The following is a 20,352-nucleotide window of genomic DNA, read 5'->3' as shown; positions in this document are numbered from 1 at the left end:
CCTTCCTGAGAAGATCTTGGGACACGAGGGGGTTTCCTGGGATTGGGAGGAGACAGGAGGGAGATGGGGCAAGGTCAGGCTGCTCTATTTTAAGGCCATTTCCCTGGAAACTGGGGTGACAGCAAGTCTGGTGGATCCAGGAAACCCAGGCTGGGCTCCAAGTTCTCCACGATTCGCTGACTCAGCCCAGGAGGGGGTGGTCATGCGGTCAGTCTGGGGCCCACTGGGGCCAACACTGCAAACGACGGGACGTAGGAAAGAGCCTCCCAGACCTCCAGCCCCGTTCCCTAGCCTCCCTGAGGCGCCCCTACTTTCCCTCCGCTCCCCACTGCTAGGGAGCCATGCAGGGAGGTCTCCCGCGCTCCCCCATCACACGGGCACCCCCTCTTCCGGTTTTCAGCGACACCTCCTCTCCCTGCCAGGAAGGCAACAGCCGCCCCCAAAGCCCGGTATTTCATTAGCACAACTCTCCAGCATCCAGAACAAGTTGGTTCAGGAACGGACGACTCATACTGAGACATTTTTAAAAATATATTGTTATTAGCACTTATTAAGTTTACAAACTATTGGATTTCAATGTGGCATTTGTATACATGCCTATATTTTCATCATATCCAGCCCCCATTACCCTTCTTTCTCTGATCTAATAATAGTCTCGGCTTCCACGTATTAGGGAAAACGTGATGCTTCTCTTTCTGAGTGTGTTTTATTTTGCTTAATATGATGACCTCTAGTTCTGTCCCCTTCCCTGCTAATGGTGTAATTCTGTTCTTTACGGTAGAATAACACTGTATGGCACATAAATACCACATCCTGCCATCTGTTGATGGACATATAGGCTGGTTCCATATCTTGGCTCTTGTGAATTGTGCCACAATAAACAGGCATGAGCGGGTACCCCCAGAATATGCTGATTTTAATTCTTTCAGGTACATACCAAGGAATGACACAGCTGGATCAAATGGCATCTCTATTTTTAGATTTTTGAGGAGCCTCCATAGAGTTCTCCACAATGGCGGTGCTAATTGATATTCCCACCAGCAGCCTGGAAGAGCTCCTTTCTACCTGCATCCTCGCCAGCATTTATTGCTTTTTGTATATATATATATATATTTTGGTACTGGGGATCAAACTCAGGACCTTGTGCTTGCCAGGCTGGTACAGTGCTGCTGAGCTACATTCCTGGCCCCACTTTTTGAACTCTTGATGATAGCCATTCGGATTGCCTTGCCTAAATTCTATAGTTAGTGTCTTCTGTAATCACCGTATCATAGATTTACCCACCCATCCATTCTTTCCTCTACCTGCCCCTCAATCCATCTTAATGCTTTTTGGCATTGCAAAGTAAGTTGCAAAAACCAAAAAAAAAAAAACCAAAACCCACCAAAACCCAAAATAAGTTGCAGGTTTATTTGAACCAACATGAGGACAGCCACCTGGGGAGACAGCAGGAGTTCCAGTTGCCAAGAATAAGTGTTGCGGTTTGGATCTGAAGTATCGCCCAAAGCTTATGTATCGTGGTGCCACTGGGAGGTGGTGTAAACTTTAGGGGTTGGGGTCTAGTTGGAAGAGTCACCAGGTACTTGCTTTTGAAGGGTATATTTTGTCCCTGAGCCTTCTTCCTCCTTTCTCTCTCTCTCTCTCCCTGTCAGGAGATGAGCAGCTGTGCTCCACTAATGATTTCTGCCATGGTGTTTGGGATGTCTCAGGCCCCAAGCAAAGAGGCCAGGGGACCATGGACTGAACTTCTGTCTCTTTTTTTGGTACTGGTGATCGAACTCAGGACCTTGCACTTGCAAGGCAGGTGGCAGAACCACTGAGCTAAATCCCCGGCCCTGGACTGAACTTCTGAAGCTATGAGCCGGGATCTTTCTCACTTGAGGTTGATTTCCTCAGGTATTTGTCTGCAACAATGGAAAGTGGACTAACGCAATTATTCTCTCTAACATGATGTCCAGGGGGACTGGGTCTTTAAGATTACAAAACAAGAAGGGCTGGGGATGTTGCTTAGTAGTATAGCACTTGACTAGCATGCGTGAGGCACTCGGTTTCACACTCAGCACTGCAAACAAACCCAACCAAGCCAACCCAACCCAACCCAAACCAAGAACAAGAAGGAAGGTAGAGCAAACCTGTCGTTATACTCAACTGAGGAGGAGGAACAGCACCAGATGTTGATTGGTCTTCAGCCACTTGTGATAAACCTTTCAGGTAAGAATTGTCATAAACAGGAAATGGCTGGACAAGCGAACAGACGGGTGAGGACTTCAGCCGTGTGGACTTGGGGCTGCCGCCCCCCACCCCCACCCCACCTCTGAGCAACAAGCAGAGCTGCGGGTTGCCTGCAGTCCCCTCCCCCCAGCTTCTGGCCTCCTGGCTTCGTAGGTACCTGGTTCCACACCACAGAGGCGCAGGGGGTCATAAAGGCCATTGTCCTGAGCTCCAGGAGATAGAGCAGAAGTGAACAACAGAAAGAGGGCCTCTCTCAGGCTCCTTGATCAAAATTGAAACCCACTGGAAAAATGAAGAGAGTCTCTGCAGTAAAGACACAACAGACCACCATAGTTGGTGAGTTGAAGGGATCATCACCTCCCATTGGAACTGCACTATCTTCAGGGGAAGGGCAGCTGGAACCTGCACTAGAACCTTGCAGAGTTCAACCCTGCAGGAGGACAGGGAGCTCAACTTGGGACTTGCAGCCAGAAATCTGCCTGAATCTCACAGGTCTGCTATTGGCTTACTGAGACTCACTGACTTATATCTGCACACTGCTGCCCACGTTGTCTGTTGTGACAGCACAGACATACCCTGAAGGAGGCCCTTCATTTTCACTCTTTATTTGTTATTCTCAAAATTATTTTTTCTATTTTTAATTTTTATTTTTTTCTACTCTTTTCAAATTTTTCTCCCCCCCCCCCCCACTTTCTCACTGTCCCACATTGTTCTCCCTCCCTTTTTGTTCCTGTTCTGGCCCTAATTTGGATTTCTTCTTTCTTTTTCTTTTCTTCTCTTTTTTCCTTCTCTCGACTGTCATTAGTTTTAAAGAAAAGTAAATACAGTTCCTAGCCTCCCTATTGCTGTTAGGTTATTCTGTTCTTCTCTTTGTTCTTTCATTCTGTCTTTTCCTCTTGTCTTCAGCAGTTTTCTAGCGTTTGCGTGATCTTCCTCTGTCCACTGGCCTACTACTAACGTTCCCCTATCCTTCTACCTATCCATCCCTCCTTACCCAACTCCTGCTAAATCCTCATCCTGAAGGGTAAAGTTGCTATATTGAAAAGTATATTCATTATAAACATATTTTGTGCTGGTCCTCGATTTTGATTTAATTCACACAGTTAAAGGTGATAGATTAGTAACTACCACAAATTGTTATTTTCTAAGCTGTGCTTGATGCTGTTGTGCTGCTGATTGTATCTCTTGGGCTAAGGTGTGATTGATCTAATCAGTTGTCCTTCCTGGTAATGAAGATAGGTATAATATACCTTCCTGGATATAAAATACATTCCTGGATATACTGAACCTTCCTGGTATAATGAGATAGCTTCAGTGTCATTAGAGACTCTAAACCTAAAGACCAGCTATATCTGGAAGACACCTCTCAGAAGCAATCATTCCATAAGGGTTCTAAATACAAGCAACAAAGATATTTACAATAAGCAATATCAAAGCATCAACCCAGGAATTAAACCAAGGACAGTACCAACAACAAAAATAGAAATGAGAAGACATTTAAGCAAGGGACAAACCCAGACTTCCCGCCCACCAAAGGCACATTCTGGGGGAAACGAGGTGTAAAAGTCTGATAACCACCTGGACACCCTGAAGTGATAGCACAGGAGTTAACAAAACAGATGAATGAGGATCTAGAAAAATTCAAAACAGAAATAATTTCCTAGATAACTACAGAGATGGTGAGCAGAATGAAAGACATGATTAGAGACTCTAGAACAGAAACAGATAAAAAAAATAGATGAGTTCAGGACCGTGATGGAAACCATGAATGCCCAACATAAGAAAGAAATGGAATCCATGAACCAGATTCAAACAGATATCCAGGAGATTAAAAACTCTATTGAAAGCATACACAGCCGACTGAACCAATCTGAAGACAGAATATCAGATATAGAAGACAGGATGGTGGTCAGTGACCATGAAAACAGAGATCTCTTAAAAATAGTAAGGGACCATGAGAAATCAATCCGACAGCTCCTAGATGATGCAAAGAAGAATAATACAAGACTGATAGGAGTCCAGGAAAAAGCAGGAGGAAGTACAAATGATATAAAAAAATTGTTCACAGAAGTAATAGTAGAAAACTTCCCAGACAGAGGTAGACAATTGGACATACAGATAAGTGAGGCATATAGGACTCCAACTAGCCATGATCAAAAAAAAAATCTACACCTAGACATATAATAATCAAGATCCCAGAAACCCAATAGAAGAACAAAATATTACAAACAGTTAGAGAAAAGAAACAAATCACATGCAAAGGAAAGCCCATCAGAATCACAGCAGATTTTTCGACACAAACCCTCAAGTCAAGAAAAGCCTAGACTGAGGTATTTCAAGCCCTAAAAGAAAACAACCTCCAACCTAGACTGATGTATCCTGCAAAACTATCTTTAAAAATTGATGGGGAGATAAGATAATTCCATGACAAAGAACACCTGAGAAACTTCAAATCAGCACTCCAAAAAATTCTAAATATCCTAGAAAAAGACAACGAAGGTCAAAACTCCATGAGGCCCAACAGAGCAAATTCATCAGGCAAGGTGAGAAATTAAAGGGAGAGGGAGAAAAATAAAAAAGAACCAACAACAGGACAATAACTTGACAATAATAAGTCAATACATATCAGTTATAACCATCAATGTTAATGGCTTCAATTCACCAATCAAAAGAAATAGACTGGCAGAATGGTTTAAGAAGCAAAATGCAACAATATGCTATATACAAGAAATACACCTAACTCAAAAAGAAACTCATAGACTGAAAGTAAAAGGATGGAAAACAGTTCTCCATGCCACAGGAACCTGGAAAAAAGCAGGAGTAGCAATCTTATTTGCAGACAGAGTAAATTTCAAACCAAAACTAATTAAGAGAGACAAAGATGGTCACTACATCCTTGTGAAAGGAACAATCCAAGAGGAAGAGATGACAATCCTAAATATATATGCACCAAATATGAATGCCCCCAGCTATACAAAACAAGTATTAGGGGACATGAAAAACCAAATAAGCAGTAATACAATTGTAGTGGGGGACCTCAATACCCCACTGTCACAAATAGACAGATAATCTGGACAAAAAATCAACAACAAAATACTAGAACTGAACCAAGCTTTTGAACAAATGGACTTAATAGACATCCACAGTGTTCCTCCCCACAAAATCAGAATATACATTCTTTTCAGGGGCACATGGGTCGTTCTCCAAAATAGACCGCATACTAGTTCATAGAACGTGTTCAAATAAATGCAAAGGAATTGAAGTTATTGCATGTATATTATCAGACCATAGTGCAATTAAACTGGAGATCAGTAGCATAGGAAACCGCAAGGACCTCACAAACACATGGAAATTGAATAACACTCTCCTGAACAACTAATGGGTCACAGAGGAAATTAAAGAACAAATTAGACAGTTTCTACAAGTAAATGATAATGCTAGTACAACATACAGGAATCTATGGGACACAATGAAAGCAGTTCTATGAGGGAAATTCATAGCAGTGAATGCCCACACTAGGAAAACAGAGTGAGCTCAAATAAACAACCAAATGCTGAATCTTAAGCTCCTAGAAAAAGAAGAGCAAGACAAACCCAAAGCTCATACAAGGGAGGAAATTATAAAGATCAGAGCAGAAATCAATGCAATGGAGACTAAGAGAACGATTAAAAAAATCAATGCATCGAAGAGTTTGTTTTTCAAAAGAATAAATAAAATTGATAAACCCTTAGCCAACCTTATCAAAAAAAGGAAAGAAAAGGCTCAAATACATGCAATTAGGAACAAAAAAGGTGAAGTCACAACAGTTCCAGCAGAAATCCAGAGGATCATCAATACCTACTTCAAGAATCTGTACTCTAGTAAAATGGAAAACACAGAAGAAATGGACAGATTTCTAGATACATATAAATTACCCAAGTTGAATGAAGAAGATATAAAAATTCTAAACACTCCAATTACAATCAGTGAAATTTAAAACATAATTAAAAATCTACCAACAAAGAAAGGCCCAGGTCCGGATGGCTTCACTGCTGAATTCCACAAAACATTTACAGAAGTATTGCCACTACTCTTTGAACTTTTCAATGAAATTGAAAGGGAAGCAAGCCTCCCAAATTCATTCCTGGAAGGAAATGTTACTTTGATTCCAAAACCAGGGAAAGATCCAACCAAAAAAGAGAACTACAGGCCAATCTCCCTAATGAACATAGATGCAAAAATCCTCAATAAGATACTGGCAAATAGAATACAGAGGGTCATTGAGAAGATCATACACCCTGACCAAGTCGGATTTATCCCAGGATGCAAGGACGGTTCATCATACATAAATCAATAAATGTAATACACTATAGAAACAGAGTCAAGGACAAAAACCATATGATCATCTCAATAGATGCAGAAAAAACATTTGATAAAATTCAACACCCATTCATGATAACAACCCTGCAGAAAACAGGAATAGAAGGTCTTTATCTCAACTTGATAAAGGCTATCTATGAAAAACCAACAGCCAACATCATACTTAATAGTCAAAAACTGAAAATCTTTACACTAAACTTAGGAACAAGACAAGGATGTCCACTATCACCACTCCCGTTCAACATAGTTTTGGATACATTAGCCACAGCAATTACACAAGAGAAAGAAATAAAAGGAATAAAGATAGGAAAGGAAGAAGTCAACTGTCATTATTTGCTGATGATATGATAATCTACATAGAAGACCCAAAAAACTCTGCCAAAAGACTTCTACACTTAATTAACAGATTCAGTAGAGTAGCTGGATACAAGGTCAACACTCAAAAATCAATAGCCTTCTTGTACACAAATAAGAGACTCACTGAAAGAGAAATTAGGGAAACAATCCCTTTCACAATAGCATCCCCCCAAAATGAAATATTTAGGAATCAATCTAACAAAGGAAGCAAAAGACCTCTACGTTGAGAACTTTAGCGCTCTGAAAAAAGAGATCAAAGAGGATATAAGAAAATGGAAAGACACCCCCTGTTCCTAGGTAGGAAGAACCAATATAGTAAAAATGGTCATACTTCCAAAACTGCTATACAGATTCAATGCAATCCTGATTGAAATCCCAACAGCATATTTCACAGAACTAGAGAAAACAATCCAAAAGTTCATCTGAAACCAGAATAGACCTACAATAGCAAAAGCAATTCTAAGCAACAGAGACGTGACAGGGGGTATCACAATTCCCAACTTGAAACTATACTACAAAGCTACTGTGATAAAAGAAGCATGGTACTGGCAAAGAAACAGACCCGAGGATCAGTGGAACAGATTGGAAGATGCAGAAACAACTCCAGACACACTCAGCTACCTCATCTTTGACAAAGGAGCCAACAACTCTCATTGGAGGAAAGATAGCCTCTTAATAAATGGTGCTGGAAAAACTGGATTTCAACTTGCCAAAGATTAAAACTAGACCCATATCTTTCACCATGCACTAAACTAAAATCAAAGCGGATTAAAGATCTAAATATTAAAACAGAAACACTAAATTTGCCGGAAGACAAGTTAGGTAGAACCCTCGAAGACACTGGCATAGAATAAGACTTTATGAACAAATCTTCAGTAGCATGGGAACTAGCACAAAGAATCAACAACTGGGATCTCATCTTATTAAAAAGCTTCTCCACTGCAAGAGAAGCCACCAACAGAGCTAAGAGGCAACCTACAATGTGGGAAAATTTTTTTACTGTTCCTTAGACAAGGGTCTACTATCTAGAATATATAAAGGACTAGAAAATATCAGACCCCCAAATATAATTCAAAAATGGGCATCTGAAATGAATCGACTTTTCTCAGACAAAGAAGTAGAAGCAACAAATAAACACATGAAAAAATGTTCAACATCACTGGTCATTCAAGAGATGCAGATGAAAACAATACTGGAATTCCACCTCACCCCGCAAGGAATGGCTGATATCAAGAAATCAACCAATAACAAATGCTGATGGGGTGTGGGGAGAAAGGAACCCTTCTCTATTGTTGGTGGGAGTGCAGACTGGTGCGACCATTGTGGAAATCAGTATGGAGATGCCGCAAAGAACTAGGATTGGAAGTCCCATTTGACCCAGCTATTCCTCCACTGCGTATCTTTCCAAAAGAATTAAAAAATCATGCCAGAGTGATCTATGCACACCCATGTTTATAGCGGCACAGACTGTAATAGCTAAAACTTGGAAACAGCCCAATTGCCCATCAACTGGAGACTGAATAAAGATGTGGTTTTAAAAAATAAAATGGAGTACTACTCAGCCATAAAGAATGAGAGACTAGAGACATTTATAGCTAAGTGGATGCACATTGAGGCTATACTCAAGTGAAATAAATAGGATACACATGTGTGAATATTGAATAGTTCCTCTGGTGTGAAAAACTAAAAGTGTAAATAAGAATAAAAATGTATAATTGACATTGTGAAATAGGAAGAAAATGTTTAGAGGAATAGGGGAGGTGGGAGTGGAAGGGGAAAGGAAAGAAGGGAAAAGAAAAAATATGAGAAAAGGAAAAACATGGAAACAAAGATTTTTAAATAGGGAAGTGTGGAGGAGGTGAAGGGAGGGCAGGGGAGTGGGGAAAAATAAGAACCAAGATACATCATGTAAAGGTACAAGATCCCAATGATGAATGTATTGTATACCTAAAATGTACCAATTAACTAAATGGAAACCCCCCCCCCAGGAAATGGCTCCAGCAGGAATATTCTTATATTCATGGCATTAGGGAATCTGCAGAAACTGCTGTGCTAGGTCTGGATGACCTAGGTGACTTTGGTTTCATGCTTCATATTTCACCAAGGCTAAAGAATTGGGGACCTAATTGTTGTGGCATTTAAAATCTTTTCTCAAATAAAACTGCCCCCTGTTCACAGGGGACTTATGCTCCATTCTCACCCCTGGTTGGCTGCTCTCCTTCTCCATCAGTGGGAGGCCCTGTCTTCCCCTTCTGTCTATGGTTGTCTAGAAGCCCCTCCTCGGGGCTGTCACCACTTCTTGTCTTTATCTGTCCAGGATCTCTTGTTGCCTTCTTTAAGGCTGTAATTTCAGACACCAGAGATCTCGGGACCTTGCTTCCCAGTCCCCAGTCTTCTTATCCCACGAAGACAAGTGTAACCCAGCACACACTACCACTGCTTCCTGTCTCCCTCTGTTATCTGCAAGAGGGAGCTCTTTAGTCAACTTTTATCTTCACTTTCTTCTCTTCTTCTGTGCTTCTGAAACAAAGCACTCTACCTGGGCCCTGGAACTGCTAAAGTCTCTCCAGGGTCAAAAACACTCTTCCTGATCATTATGGTTTATATCTAGATGTTCCCCAAACCCTCATGTGCTCAGAGGTGGGCTTTAGGGTGGTGATTGGATCATGAGAAGTGATTCCCATCATTGTGGATCGGTCCATGGATGAGTTTATAGCTAAATGAGACGTGGGAGGTGGAGCCTGGTTGGAGGAAGTGATCACAGGGGGCGTGGCCTGGAAGGGTCAATCTCCCTCCTCCTCCCTTGATCCCTCTCTCTCTTCCTTTAGCCACCCTGCCATGATGATCTCTTTCTCCTCTGCTCTGCTGCCCTGCCTTGGAGCCAGTCGGCTATGGATTGAAACCTCTACAAACCGAGCCAAAATAAACCTCTCCTCCTTCAGCTTGTGGGTTTCAGGTATTTTGTCCCAGCAATGAGAAAGTAACAACCAAATGGAACCGCTATGCATTGCTGGCAAGAATGGAGGATGGTAAAAGCACTTTGGGAAATGGTTTGGCAGCTTCTTATAAAGTTAAACATTCACGTATTATATGACTTACACGCACACATTTACCAAAAGGAAGTGAAAACATGAGATCCATGAGCTGTGCTTCGGTGGTGTTGCCTGAAAGTCCACATACTAGAAACTTAATCTCCAAATTCTATGTGGATGGCATTTGAAGGTGAGGACTCTGGGAGGAGGTTGATTAGGATTAGATGAAGCCATGAGGACTCTTCCATGAAGTCACTAGTGGTGTTTTAAGCAGAGAAAAGGAGGCCCCTGCTAGCAAGCTTGCTCTGTCTTACCGTGTCATGTCCTCCTGCATGTTAGGACAGGGTTATGGTTTGGATATGGGCTGAATGTGTCCAGCAGAGATTCGTGTGTTGGGAGCGTGGTCCCCAGTGTGGAGATGGTAAGAAATGGTAGGATTCAGAAGTAGGGGTGCAGTGGGAGGCCACTGGGGGTACTGCCCTTGAAGGACATGAAGGTAGTTCTCATGAGACCCTGGTTAGATCCCGGTTCTCACAAGAGCATTGTTATAGCAGAGCAAGACCAGATCCTCCCCACTTTTTCTGACTTCCTGTCTCCCCATGTGACCCCTTCCTCTTGTATACTCTTCCACCCTGATGCCGTGATAGCGTCCGAAGTCAGGGGGCCTTACAAGAGCCAGTGGCACGCTGTTTGGACTTTGAGCCTCCCAAACAGTAAGCTAAATAAACCTCCTGATAAAGGACTCAGCCTCAGGGATTTTGTTTCAGCAATAAAAAGTGAACAAATTCCTGAAGTCAATGTCCTTACCGAAGGCGCGTACCATGCCTCCAGAACCACGGGCAAACTAAACTTCTGTTCTTTATAAACTACTGAGCCTTGGGTATTTTGTTTATAGCAACATAAAACAGACTAAGACATCATACAAAGATTTGCATAGAAGCTCAACTAGTATTGGAAACAGTCCAAATGTCATCAGCGGGTCTTATGGTTTAGGCAAAATGTCCCCCAAATGCCTTATATGTTTGGAAGGTGACTGGATGGATCATGCGGGCACGAGGCTGACTTGTTGGAGGGGCTTGGTTGGAGGTGGTCACAGGGAACATGAACTGGAAGGGTGTGTTCTTGTCCCCAACTTCCTCTTTTCCTTTCTGCTTCCTGGCTGCCACGGGCTGAGCAGCTTCCCTCCACTGTGCCTCTGTGCCATCTTCTTCCTGCCTTGGACCACAGACTGAAATGTGAGCCAAAAAGGGAGCTCTCCTTCAAGTTGTAGGTGTTGGGTATTGTGTCTCGGGGGCAGCAAAGTGACTAAGAGACCAGATGAATAGGTAAGAGAATTGTGGTCTAGCCACACAATGGAATATGACTTAGTAATAAAAAGGAGTAGATGATTGATTCACAGAGACAAAAGACTATGACCTGTATAGTTCCATATATGTGGAATTTTGCAAACGGCGAGTCAAACTGACAGTGATTAGCACATTAGTGGTGGTCTGGGGCAGGGCTAGGGGTTGGGATTGACTAGCAAGGGCCGAGTGGGTGGTTTCAAGGGATTATGGACATGTTTGTATCTCACATGGTGTTCTCTCTTCTTCCAGTTTCGTGCTGTCCTAGCCAGGCAGCCTGGGGGCTCCAAGGAGCCTTTCATTGTGGAACTCAAATCTGCTGACCTGCTGCTCTCCTCGGTTGGACCTGGCTCCACTGGAAATTCTGAGAGAGCCCCCAGGTCCCCAGTTTGGAAGCAGGAAAGTTTGGGAGTGCAGGGTGAATTCAGGTCGAAAGTCCCCAGTTGTTAGAGCCAGGGTCTGTGGCACCGGACTCCTCTGTGAGTTCAGCCACATGTATTCTCTGAGACGGATTCCTGATCGTCCCACCCAGTGGTCACGGGAACTAGTGGAGTGGGCTGAAGGAATTGCTCACCGAATTAGGGAAGCCCTTACTCTTTCTTGTCTGGGTGGCCTGTACTCTCTGTAGCGGGGAACAGGCTGCTCTCAGCATGGGGCTAGTGCTGCGTGTCTCACCATAGCCTCTCTTTCCAAAGACAAGGATGGCTCCCACAAATGCCGTGCACTCCTTCCTTCGTTCCTCCATTATGCCCCTGGTTGGATGGTTCCCATGCCCCGCTACACCTGAACGGAGAGGTCCCTAGTGTGAGTACTGGGTATGGCCAGCTCCTGTGTACCCGGCCCACTTGGACTAAGCTGTGTTCGAGGGGCTGAGGGGAAACGGTCCAGGGTGGGAAGGTGCTGCTGCCTTCCGGTCCCCCTTGACCACGTGGTTACCTGCCCAGGTCAGGACTCACTTCCTGGTAGCACAGCAGTCTCTAGGATACAGCCTGGAACATCTCTCCGGAGCTAGGAGCTTAGACTCATGTCTCAAACGTTTATTAATGCTGCAGAAATGCAGGAAAACAAGCAGCCCCATCCCTCAGTTTCTTGACTGTGTCTAGGAAGAGAGGTGAGGTCGGATGACCAGGTGCAGGAGCAGGGATTTTGGAGCTGGTGGAAGTTAGGTTAGGTCAGAATGTAGAGGGTTTCGGTGAGGTTGGAGCAGAGGTCTCTGGGCCCAGGCCCTAGACAGGGCTGTGCGGCACTGCGGGGTTCTCCGTAGTGGTGGATGCGGCAAGGACTGGGTGTACGCTCCCCGAGCATGCGCAGCTACCGGGACACGCCCTGGGGTGGGCGGGGCGCGGCGGGGGCGGGGCCAGCTCAGCAGCGGCGCCGCTTCTCGCAGATCCAGCCGTCCAGCTCGCTGCTGCAAGGCGCGTCGTTCCACAGCCCCGTGTGAAGCAGCATGACGCAGTCCTCTTGCCCCCGAGAGTCATTGGGCTCCCCCAAATTCCAGTGGCTGCGATGATTAAGTGGGGGCGTGGCTGGGAGTCCAGCCTTCCTTCCTGGCGTCCAGCCCGTGATTGGGCCTGCCCCGGGCACCCTGCTGTCTAGCCTGGGCACGCACGCCGGGGACGGGTCCCTCTCTTCCCTGTGCCCCGTGTCTTCAGGGCATCGTTGACACTCCTTGTGTGGAGTTGGTGCGTGAACATAACACACCGTAATTGCTTTTTTCAGCCCCTTTCCCTCCCTTTTCCTATTGGAGAAAAATGAATCTCCCTACTTCCAATTATCTATCTTTTATTTTGCTCTTTCTTCGTATTTTGGGTTTCTCGTATAAGAGAAAGCATATGATACTTAAGTGTGTGTGTCTGATTTATTCCATTTAACATGATAGTCACGAGGTGCATCCGTTTTTCTACAGATGACTCAAGTTTTTCTTTACGGCAGAGCGGTGCTCCACGGTGTGCGAACACCATATTTCCTTTATCCCTTCATCTGTTGATGGACACACAGGCTGCTTCCAAGACTGAGCTACTGTGAATTGTGCTGCTATAAGCGTGCGTGTGCGTGCATCACTGTCACTTTTTAAGGTCACCCTTAGCCAGCACCCGAGGCGTAGCTTCCCATCCCTAAGGATCTAGCCAGAGCCAAGGGTGTCCCTGAAACATGGCCCAAAGCACACACCCCACCCCACCCCCCGGAGGTCTAACTTACCCCTCCCCAGATCTCACAGGAGCCCTTTCCTCACCTGAAGCCCAGCGAGACTCCGTCCACCCACTGGTAGCTCTGGATCCGGCCCGCGCTGCGCACACCCCTCAGGCCCAGCCAGTAGCCGCGGTCTCGCGTGTGCCGAGTCACGAAGCCCTGAAAGGGACCCGCGTGGGCCAGCGGAGTCGGCGGCCCGGCGGCCCGGCGGCCCCCCGGCCCCTCCCGGGCCCCGCCCGCCCTCTCTACCGTGCCCCGCAGCGCACCTGCTCGTCCAGGTCGCCGATGATCACCAGGTGCGCGTCGTTGCCCAAGCAGTTGCGCTCCGCCTCCGGCCAAGTAGCTTGTGGCTCCGAGAAATAGTAGCAGGAGCCCCGGAAGGGCAGCCACGAGGTGGGACACTGCTCGCAGGAGCCTGCGGAGCGCGGCGAGTGGAGAGGGGCGGTGTTGGGGCCCCAGGCTCAGGGCTGGAGCCGGAACCAGGCCCAGATGGAAGGGCAGGGTCCCCGGGTCCCTCCTCCCATCTGCTCACTGTTCTGGAGCCTGGCGTTCTCCAGCTCCCGGAACAGCTCGTTACGGATGTTCTCGCGGTCCCGGCCCGCTGTGGCCAAGTCCTGGGTCACTGCAGAGTCAGGGCAGCGGGGACTTTAGCTAGTTAGGGCCAGGAGCCGAGTCACGACTCTGCTAAGCGAAGGTCAAAACCCAAGCCCTTGGTTAGCTGGCATCGGATGTCAGGGGTCAAGCAAGACATCAGCTGTAACCAGGTGCGTCACAGGCGTGGCTGCGAGGGGGAGCTATGGGCGAGGTCAGGGTCCGGCGATCGACCGGGGAGGGGGCGCGGGGTAGAGTCGGTCACGACTGGGGGTCAGGGTCGCGTCCGGGCCTCACCGCGCTGGCGCAGTTGTTCCAGGGCGCTTTTCTGCTCCAGCAGCGTCGCCTCTGCCTTCCGCAGGTCCGCCACAGCCTCCAGCAGCGTCGCCTTCGTGGCGTTGCCTGAGAAGGGGTGGGTGGTTGATGTCGCTTAACATCACGGTCTCAAGGTGCATCGTTTCCCTACCAGTGGCTCAGATGTATCCTTCCTATGGCAGAAACCCAAAGTATAATTTAAACAACAAAATAAAGTTTGGAGAATAGGCACCAGGGAGACAAATCCCTTGGAAAATGGGGAGGGGACCACGGGATGTTGGGAAAGAAGGGGCAGGAGATGAAAAGAGTCAAGATGCATCATGTCCACGCACCGACTCCCCATGAGGAATGTAATCAGTGTGGACTGCAAGCGGGGGAAATAAAAATGAAAAGGAAGGAAGGGTCAGCGAGGTGGGGGCCCTGCCCCCGCGGGCCTCTTCCGATCCACCTGCCGCGAGCCCGCGCCCTCAGGCCACACCCAGCCGGGTCTCACAGCAGCTCCTGCAGGCTCCGACCTCCCGCTTCAAGGCACCCAGCACCACCGTCTGCTCCGAAGCTGGAATGACAGCCCCCACCCCGAGCATGCTGGTCACCTAAGGGGACTCGGGGACCACCTCCCCCAGTCCGAGACCAGGCCAGGGACTCATTTCGCTCCCGTCCCTTCCGCACGCACCGTTTGTCCTCAGCAGGTCCTGGCGGTCAAGCAGCGCTCCGCGGTCGGTGGAGGCTGCAGAGAGAAGGTCACGCGGGCTCGGCCTGGAGGGAGGTGACTGGGGAACCTTCCCCCCGCCCAGGGGAAGCGCTCGGGATGTGGCTCGAGTCTCCCCACGAAGGGGTCACTCACCTTTGGACAAGAGGATGCTCAGAATGAGAGCCCACAGCACTGTGACCGCCAGGACAGCCAGAGCTAGGAGGCAAACTCTTGGCCGGAAGTACTCCCAGCGTCCCCAGGGCCCTAGGAGAACACAGGTGACCGGTGGCCCGAGCCCTGTGGTGAGGTTGAGGGAAGTTGAGGGATCTGCCTACCCTCACACCGCCTTCCCACCCCGGTCACAGCGGGTCCGCGGCTGTGCTGTTTCTCCTGCCTCTCCCTCTCTTCTCCCCTTTCCGACCCCAACACTTGGACAGTGGGACTCCAGGGGTCCAGGAGACAGTCCCAGTGCTCATACCTCCTCCGGGGACTTCCTCAGGGCTGCTCTCCCACTGGCTGTATCTGACAGTGTCCATGGTGCCCCTGGCATCCAGCCTAGGCAGAGACCCGCATTTAAATTCCAGTCCCACCCTGGCTCTGCCCTTTTTCCTTTCTTCTCTCCCTCCCATTTCCTTGGCCGCAGTAACTCCCAACAGGAACCTGTTCATGGACCAATCAGAGTTCTGGGCTGGGGAGGGCTGGGGGTGGAGCATTTCTAGCATCCCTGGCCTGGTTTCCGTAGCTGCATCCATCCTTATTTCCTGTGGGCTGGGGGCTGGGCATCCTGAGAGGGATGCAAGGAACCCAGCCAAGATATTCAGAACCCTGCTGGATCCCAAGTCCCTCCAGTGTGGCCTCGGCCTTGGCTACAGTGAGTTCAGGTCAGCCTGAGCTACATAGCAAGACCCTGTTTAAAACATAAAAGAGAATATCTGTAGATTCCCCATTCTCTTCATTCTCGCCTTAAACTAATGGCAGATTTGTGTGTGTGTGTGTGTGTGTGTGTGTGTGGTGCTGAGGTTGGAACCCAGGGCCTTGAACATGCTAGGCAAGTGCTCCATCTCTGAGCTGCACCCCAAGCCCTCAAAAACATTGTTCAAAATTGTGTCTTTCCTGAGCAAGGGCAGACTTTTGTCATTATTCCCTAAACAATGCAGTCTACCCACTGTGTGCATTGCATTTCCATTGTGTCAGGTGTTATAGGGAATCTAGAAGGGACTCAAATTATTTGGGAGAAGGTGTGTGGTCTGTATGCAAACATGGCATCAATTGATGATAGGGGACTTGAGCCCATGGTGTTTTACCCTAGAGCCCATCCCCTGAGGCCCATCCCTCTTGGTTTTTGAGGGATGACTGTCTGCATCCAGGAAACCATCCCCAGTCTTACGGAAATGTGCCTACCACCTCACTCTCTTTTGTAACTCTCCCCCACCCCTGATGTCCTTACTACTTTTGGTGGCAGCCACTCATCTTTCTGTTATTAGATTGACTTGCATTTTCTACAGTATCTAGCTTTTTGAATCTCCTCTTTCCCTCAGTGTAATTACTTTGCGATTCATTCATGCTACTTCCGGTATCAATAGTTCATTCTTTTTGATTGCTGAGTCGTATTTCATTGTGCATTTGGACCACAGTTGCTTATATAGTCACCTGTTGATAGGTGCTTGGGTTGTTTCCATGTTTTGGCTCTTAAGACTAGAGCTAAACTGGGCACAGTGGTGCAATCCCAGGCTGTAATCCCAGCTCCCGAAGGCTAAGGCAAGAGGATTGCAAGTTCCAGGCCAGCCTGGACAACTTAGACTCTGGTTCAAAATAAAAAAGTGGTGGGGGACGTAGCTCAGTGATAAGGTGCCCCTGGGTTTGATCCAAAGTACCTTTTAAAAAGCAGTTATGAGCACTTATGTACAAGTCTTTGTGTGGATTTATGGATTTTTTAATTTTGGTACTGGGGATCGAACTCAGGACCTTGAGTTAGCAAGGCAGACATTATGCATTTTTTTTTTAGGTAAACACCTAGAAGTATAAAGCTATGACATATGAGTAGATAAGTGTTTCACTATTTAACAAAAAACCAATACTAACATGTGGGAGTCCCTGGGTTTAATCCTCAACACACACACAAAAAAAACACAGCAAAACAAATTTCAAAAGCAAAAAATCCAAAGGAGTTTGCCATTTTGTTTTCTGCCTAACAATGTCCGAGAGTTTCCATTTCCCCACATCACGCCTGTGATCCTAGCACTCAGCTGAGACAGGAAGATCGCTGTAGGTGGGAAGAGGAGGGCCACACGGGTGTGATCTGGCAGGTCTGCCTTCTTCCCTGGCTTCTCCCTTCACCCTTTGGTTCCTGGCTGCCGTGAGGTGAGCAGCTTTCCTCTGCCAGACCCTTCCTCCATGCCTCCCGCCTTACAGACAGCTGACTTGCACTAAAAATGTGAGCTAAAACAAACCTCTCCTCCTTTAAGGTGAAGGTGTTGGGTTTTGTGTCCCTGCGATGAGGAAAGTGACTGAGACACTACTTTTAGCATCATATTTAAGGTCCTATAAAAAAAATCACAATGCATGGAAAAGGTATAGAATCTTAGTCTACTCCCTCTCACCTTTGTGGTGTCAGTAATTGAACGCAGGGCCTTCACACTGAGCTACATCCCTAGCCAGTTTTTACTTTTTATTTTGAGATAGAGTCTCACCAAGAATCTAAATTGCCCAGGCTGGGCCTGAATTTGTGATCCTCCTGCCTCAGCTTCCCTGAGTCCTGGAATTAGTTCATTTTCCGTGACTAACAACAAAATATTACAGACTGGGTAAGTTGTAAAGGACAGAAGCTTATTTTGGCCCATAGGTCTGGTCCAAGGTCAAGGAGTCACATCTGGCGGTGGTTCTCTTGCTGACAGGTGATGCCACTATGTCAAAATGGGAGCCTGAGAGACTTAACAAAATGTTAAAAATGTTCTGAGGATATAGCTTAGTGTGAAGACCCTGGGTTCATTCCCCAGTACACACACACACACACACACACACACACACACACACACACACATGCACACATGCATGTGCACACGCACATCTCTGTCAAACCAAAGACACACACAGAAAGACCAGATGGTTAACAGAATGGAGAGAGTTAATTACATCTAAAACTGAAAATCGATTCTGGGACATGCAAAAAATACTTCTGCAAATTAAAAAAAGACATAAAAATCAGCAGAAAAATGGGCCAAGAATATGAAGATACTATCTATTGAAGGAGAAGTGTGATTAACATGTGTTTGAGGAAGGCTTAAACTCATTAATAATTATAGAAAAAGTAACACGACCTCACCTTATACCAACTAAAATGGCAAACATCTAAAAGGTGGACAGTTTTAAGAGTTGGTGAGGATGTGGAGAGAGGAAAACCCTTATCTACTGCCTGTAGAAGTGTAAAATTGGTGGTTTTGAAAAGCAGTCTGGAAATGCATAGTGAAATGAACGTAACATATGGTCTCTGATACTGTGAAAAGAGATGACATTTTCAAGATTGGTCGCTCCAGAGATGTATTAGTTTAAAAGTGTTGTTGGGCCGGGGATTTAGCTCAGTGGTTTCACCGCCTGCTGCACAAGTGCAAGGACCTGAGTTCAATCTGCAGTACCAAAAACAAAAGTGTTTATGGTGGCAGAGTTGAGGATAATTCATATACCTATGACCAGGCAACAGATAAATAAATCTCGCGGGACACACTCTGGAACAAATCAGCAATACATCAGGTGTGCAGTGTTTTGTCACTTTCCTATCCCTGAGACACAGTACCTGACACCCGTAACTTAAAGGAGGAGAGGTTAATTTTGGTTCGTGGTCTTAGCCTGTGGTTACCTGGCTCCACAGCAGAAGCTGGATGGCAGAGGGATATGGTGGAGGCAAACGCGCTCAGCTCATGGCAGTCAGGAAGCAGAGAGATAAAGGAGGAGTTCAGACAAGAATATACCCTTCCGGGTCAAGCCCTCTGTGTTAGGGTTCAATAGAGGAACAGATTCGATGTAAAATATGTGTACAATGGTATAAGTCAGTGATGGCGAGCCTTTCAGAGCTTTCAGTGATAACAAACAGCCTGCTGCGGCACACGTGCCATAGGTTTGTCACCACTGGTATAAGTGATTTATGATGTAGGCTTACAGGATCAAAATCAGAAGATTCCCAATAGCTGTTTACCATTTCAAAGGAAGAAGAGTCCAATGGCTGTCTGTGCATGGAGGGATTGGAGGATCAAATAGCAGTTGAAGTCAAAGGCATGCAAACAGTGTAGTCACTGAAGTGAGTGTGTGCTGGGAAGCTGAAGAGAGTCCGGACTTGAAGGCTGGAGACCAATGTCCAAAGGCAATATCAAAGACCAGATCTCCCTGAAAAGGGGTGGACTTCTTTCTTCTTTCCCTTTTATTCCATCCAAGGAACAGGCCTAATCCTGGGTGCCGTCCACATTTTAGGTGTGTTGTCTCCCCTACACATCAAGCATCCACAGACACACCCAGAACTTTACTGATCTGCTAAGTAGTTCTCATTCAAGTCAGGTCTACATATGGCGATTAATGATCACGCCCTCAGTGACCCACCTCCCATCAGGACCTACCTCCTCACAGCATATTCAGTGACTGAAATCATTAGTAGGTGAATCTGCTGATGATAGTGCCCCTGTGATCCAGTTACCTTGTAAAAAGATGATACTTTTAAAAATTAAGTTTAGTGGTACAATCTAGATATACATAAAGATCCCATTGGTCATATGGAATTTGTACCTGTATATGCTATGTTTTAATTCTTATTTTTCCCCATTCCTCTCCCACCTTCAACCCTTCTTCTCCTCCTCATTTACAAAAGCTGTGTCTATTTTATCTTTCTTTTCTCATTTTTTCCCTTTTCCATTCTTCCTTCCCCTTCCCACCTCCCTAGTTTCCCTTCCCATTTGAACTTTTCCTTCCTGCTTCACATTATCTATTATACATTTTGGTTCTTTTTTACACTTTCAATTTCTCACACCAGAGAAATAATACAATACTTAAACATGTGTGTCCAATTTATTTTACTTAGGAGTATGGTCTCTAGGTACATCCATTTAGATATATATGTTGCAAGTTTATCCTTTATGGCTGAGGTATCTAGAATATATAAAGAACTGAAAAAAATCAACCCCCTCCCTAAATTTAAAGACCCAATACAAAAAAATGGTCATCTGAGATGAATACACACTTCTTGGATGAAGAAGTACAA

General features: G+C 46.1%; 1 protein-coding gene across 7 annotated transcripts; it reads right to left on the bottom strand.

The window, feature by feature from the left end:
- Positions 1-12,345: 12,345 nt before the first annotated feature.
- Clec4g (C-type lectin domain family 4 member G) lies at positions 12,346-15,746 on the bottom strand. 7 transcript variants are annotated; one of them, XM_004865365.4, is made up of 9 exons: positions 15,589-15,746; positions 15,264-15,374; positions 15,093-15,146; positions 14,913-14,975; positions 14,402-14,506; positions 14,046-14,135; positions 13,780-13,928; positions 13,557-13,672; positions 12,346-12,824 (listed from the first exon to the last, which is right to left on the bottom strand). In XM_004865365.4, the coding sequence occupies exons 1-9, from the start codon at positions 15,737-15,739 to the stop codon at positions 12,686-12,688; spliced, it is 978 nt and encodes a 325-aa protein (XP_004865422.2). In that variant the 5' UTR covers positions 15,740-15,746; the 3' UTR covers positions 12,346-12,685. The 7 variants fall into 7 exon arrangements, with proteins under 7 accessions (XP_004865422.2, XP_004865421.2, XP_087057898.1 ...); XM_004865364.4 differs by having other exon boundaries at positions 15,264-15,407; positions 15,589-15,744; XM_087201773.1 differs by lacking the exon at positions 12,346-12,824 and adding an exon at positions 12,831-13,342.
- Positions 15,747-20,352: the final 4,606 nt, after the last annotated feature.

This window comes from Heterocephalus glaber, unplaced genomic scaffold (genome assembly GCF_053883595.1).
Source record: "Heterocephalus glaber isolate CG9 unplaced genomic scaffold, H.glaber_assembly_v1.0 deba00001761, whole genome shotgun sequence".
NCBI lineage: Eukaryota > Metazoa > Chordata > Mammalia > Rodentia > Bathyergidae > Heterocephalus > Heterocephalus glaber.
Note: the sequence above shows the minus strand (reverse complement) of the source record. Positions and strands in the feature narration are given on the sequence as shown.

Coding starts and splice junctions, on each gene's coding strand:
- Clec4g (XM_004865364.4), bottom strand. CDS start 15,739: ATGGGAGGGAGAGAAGAAAGGAAAAAGGGCAGAGCCAGGGTGGGACTG. Junction 14,976..15,092: donor GGACCTGCTGAGGACAAACG/GTGCGTGCGGAA, acceptor CTGTCATTCCAG/CTTCGGAGCAGACGGTGGTG. Junction 13,673..13,779: donor TCGGCGACCTGGACGAGCAG/GTGCGCTGCGGG, acceptor GGTCCCTTTCAG/GGCTTCGTGACTCGGCACAC.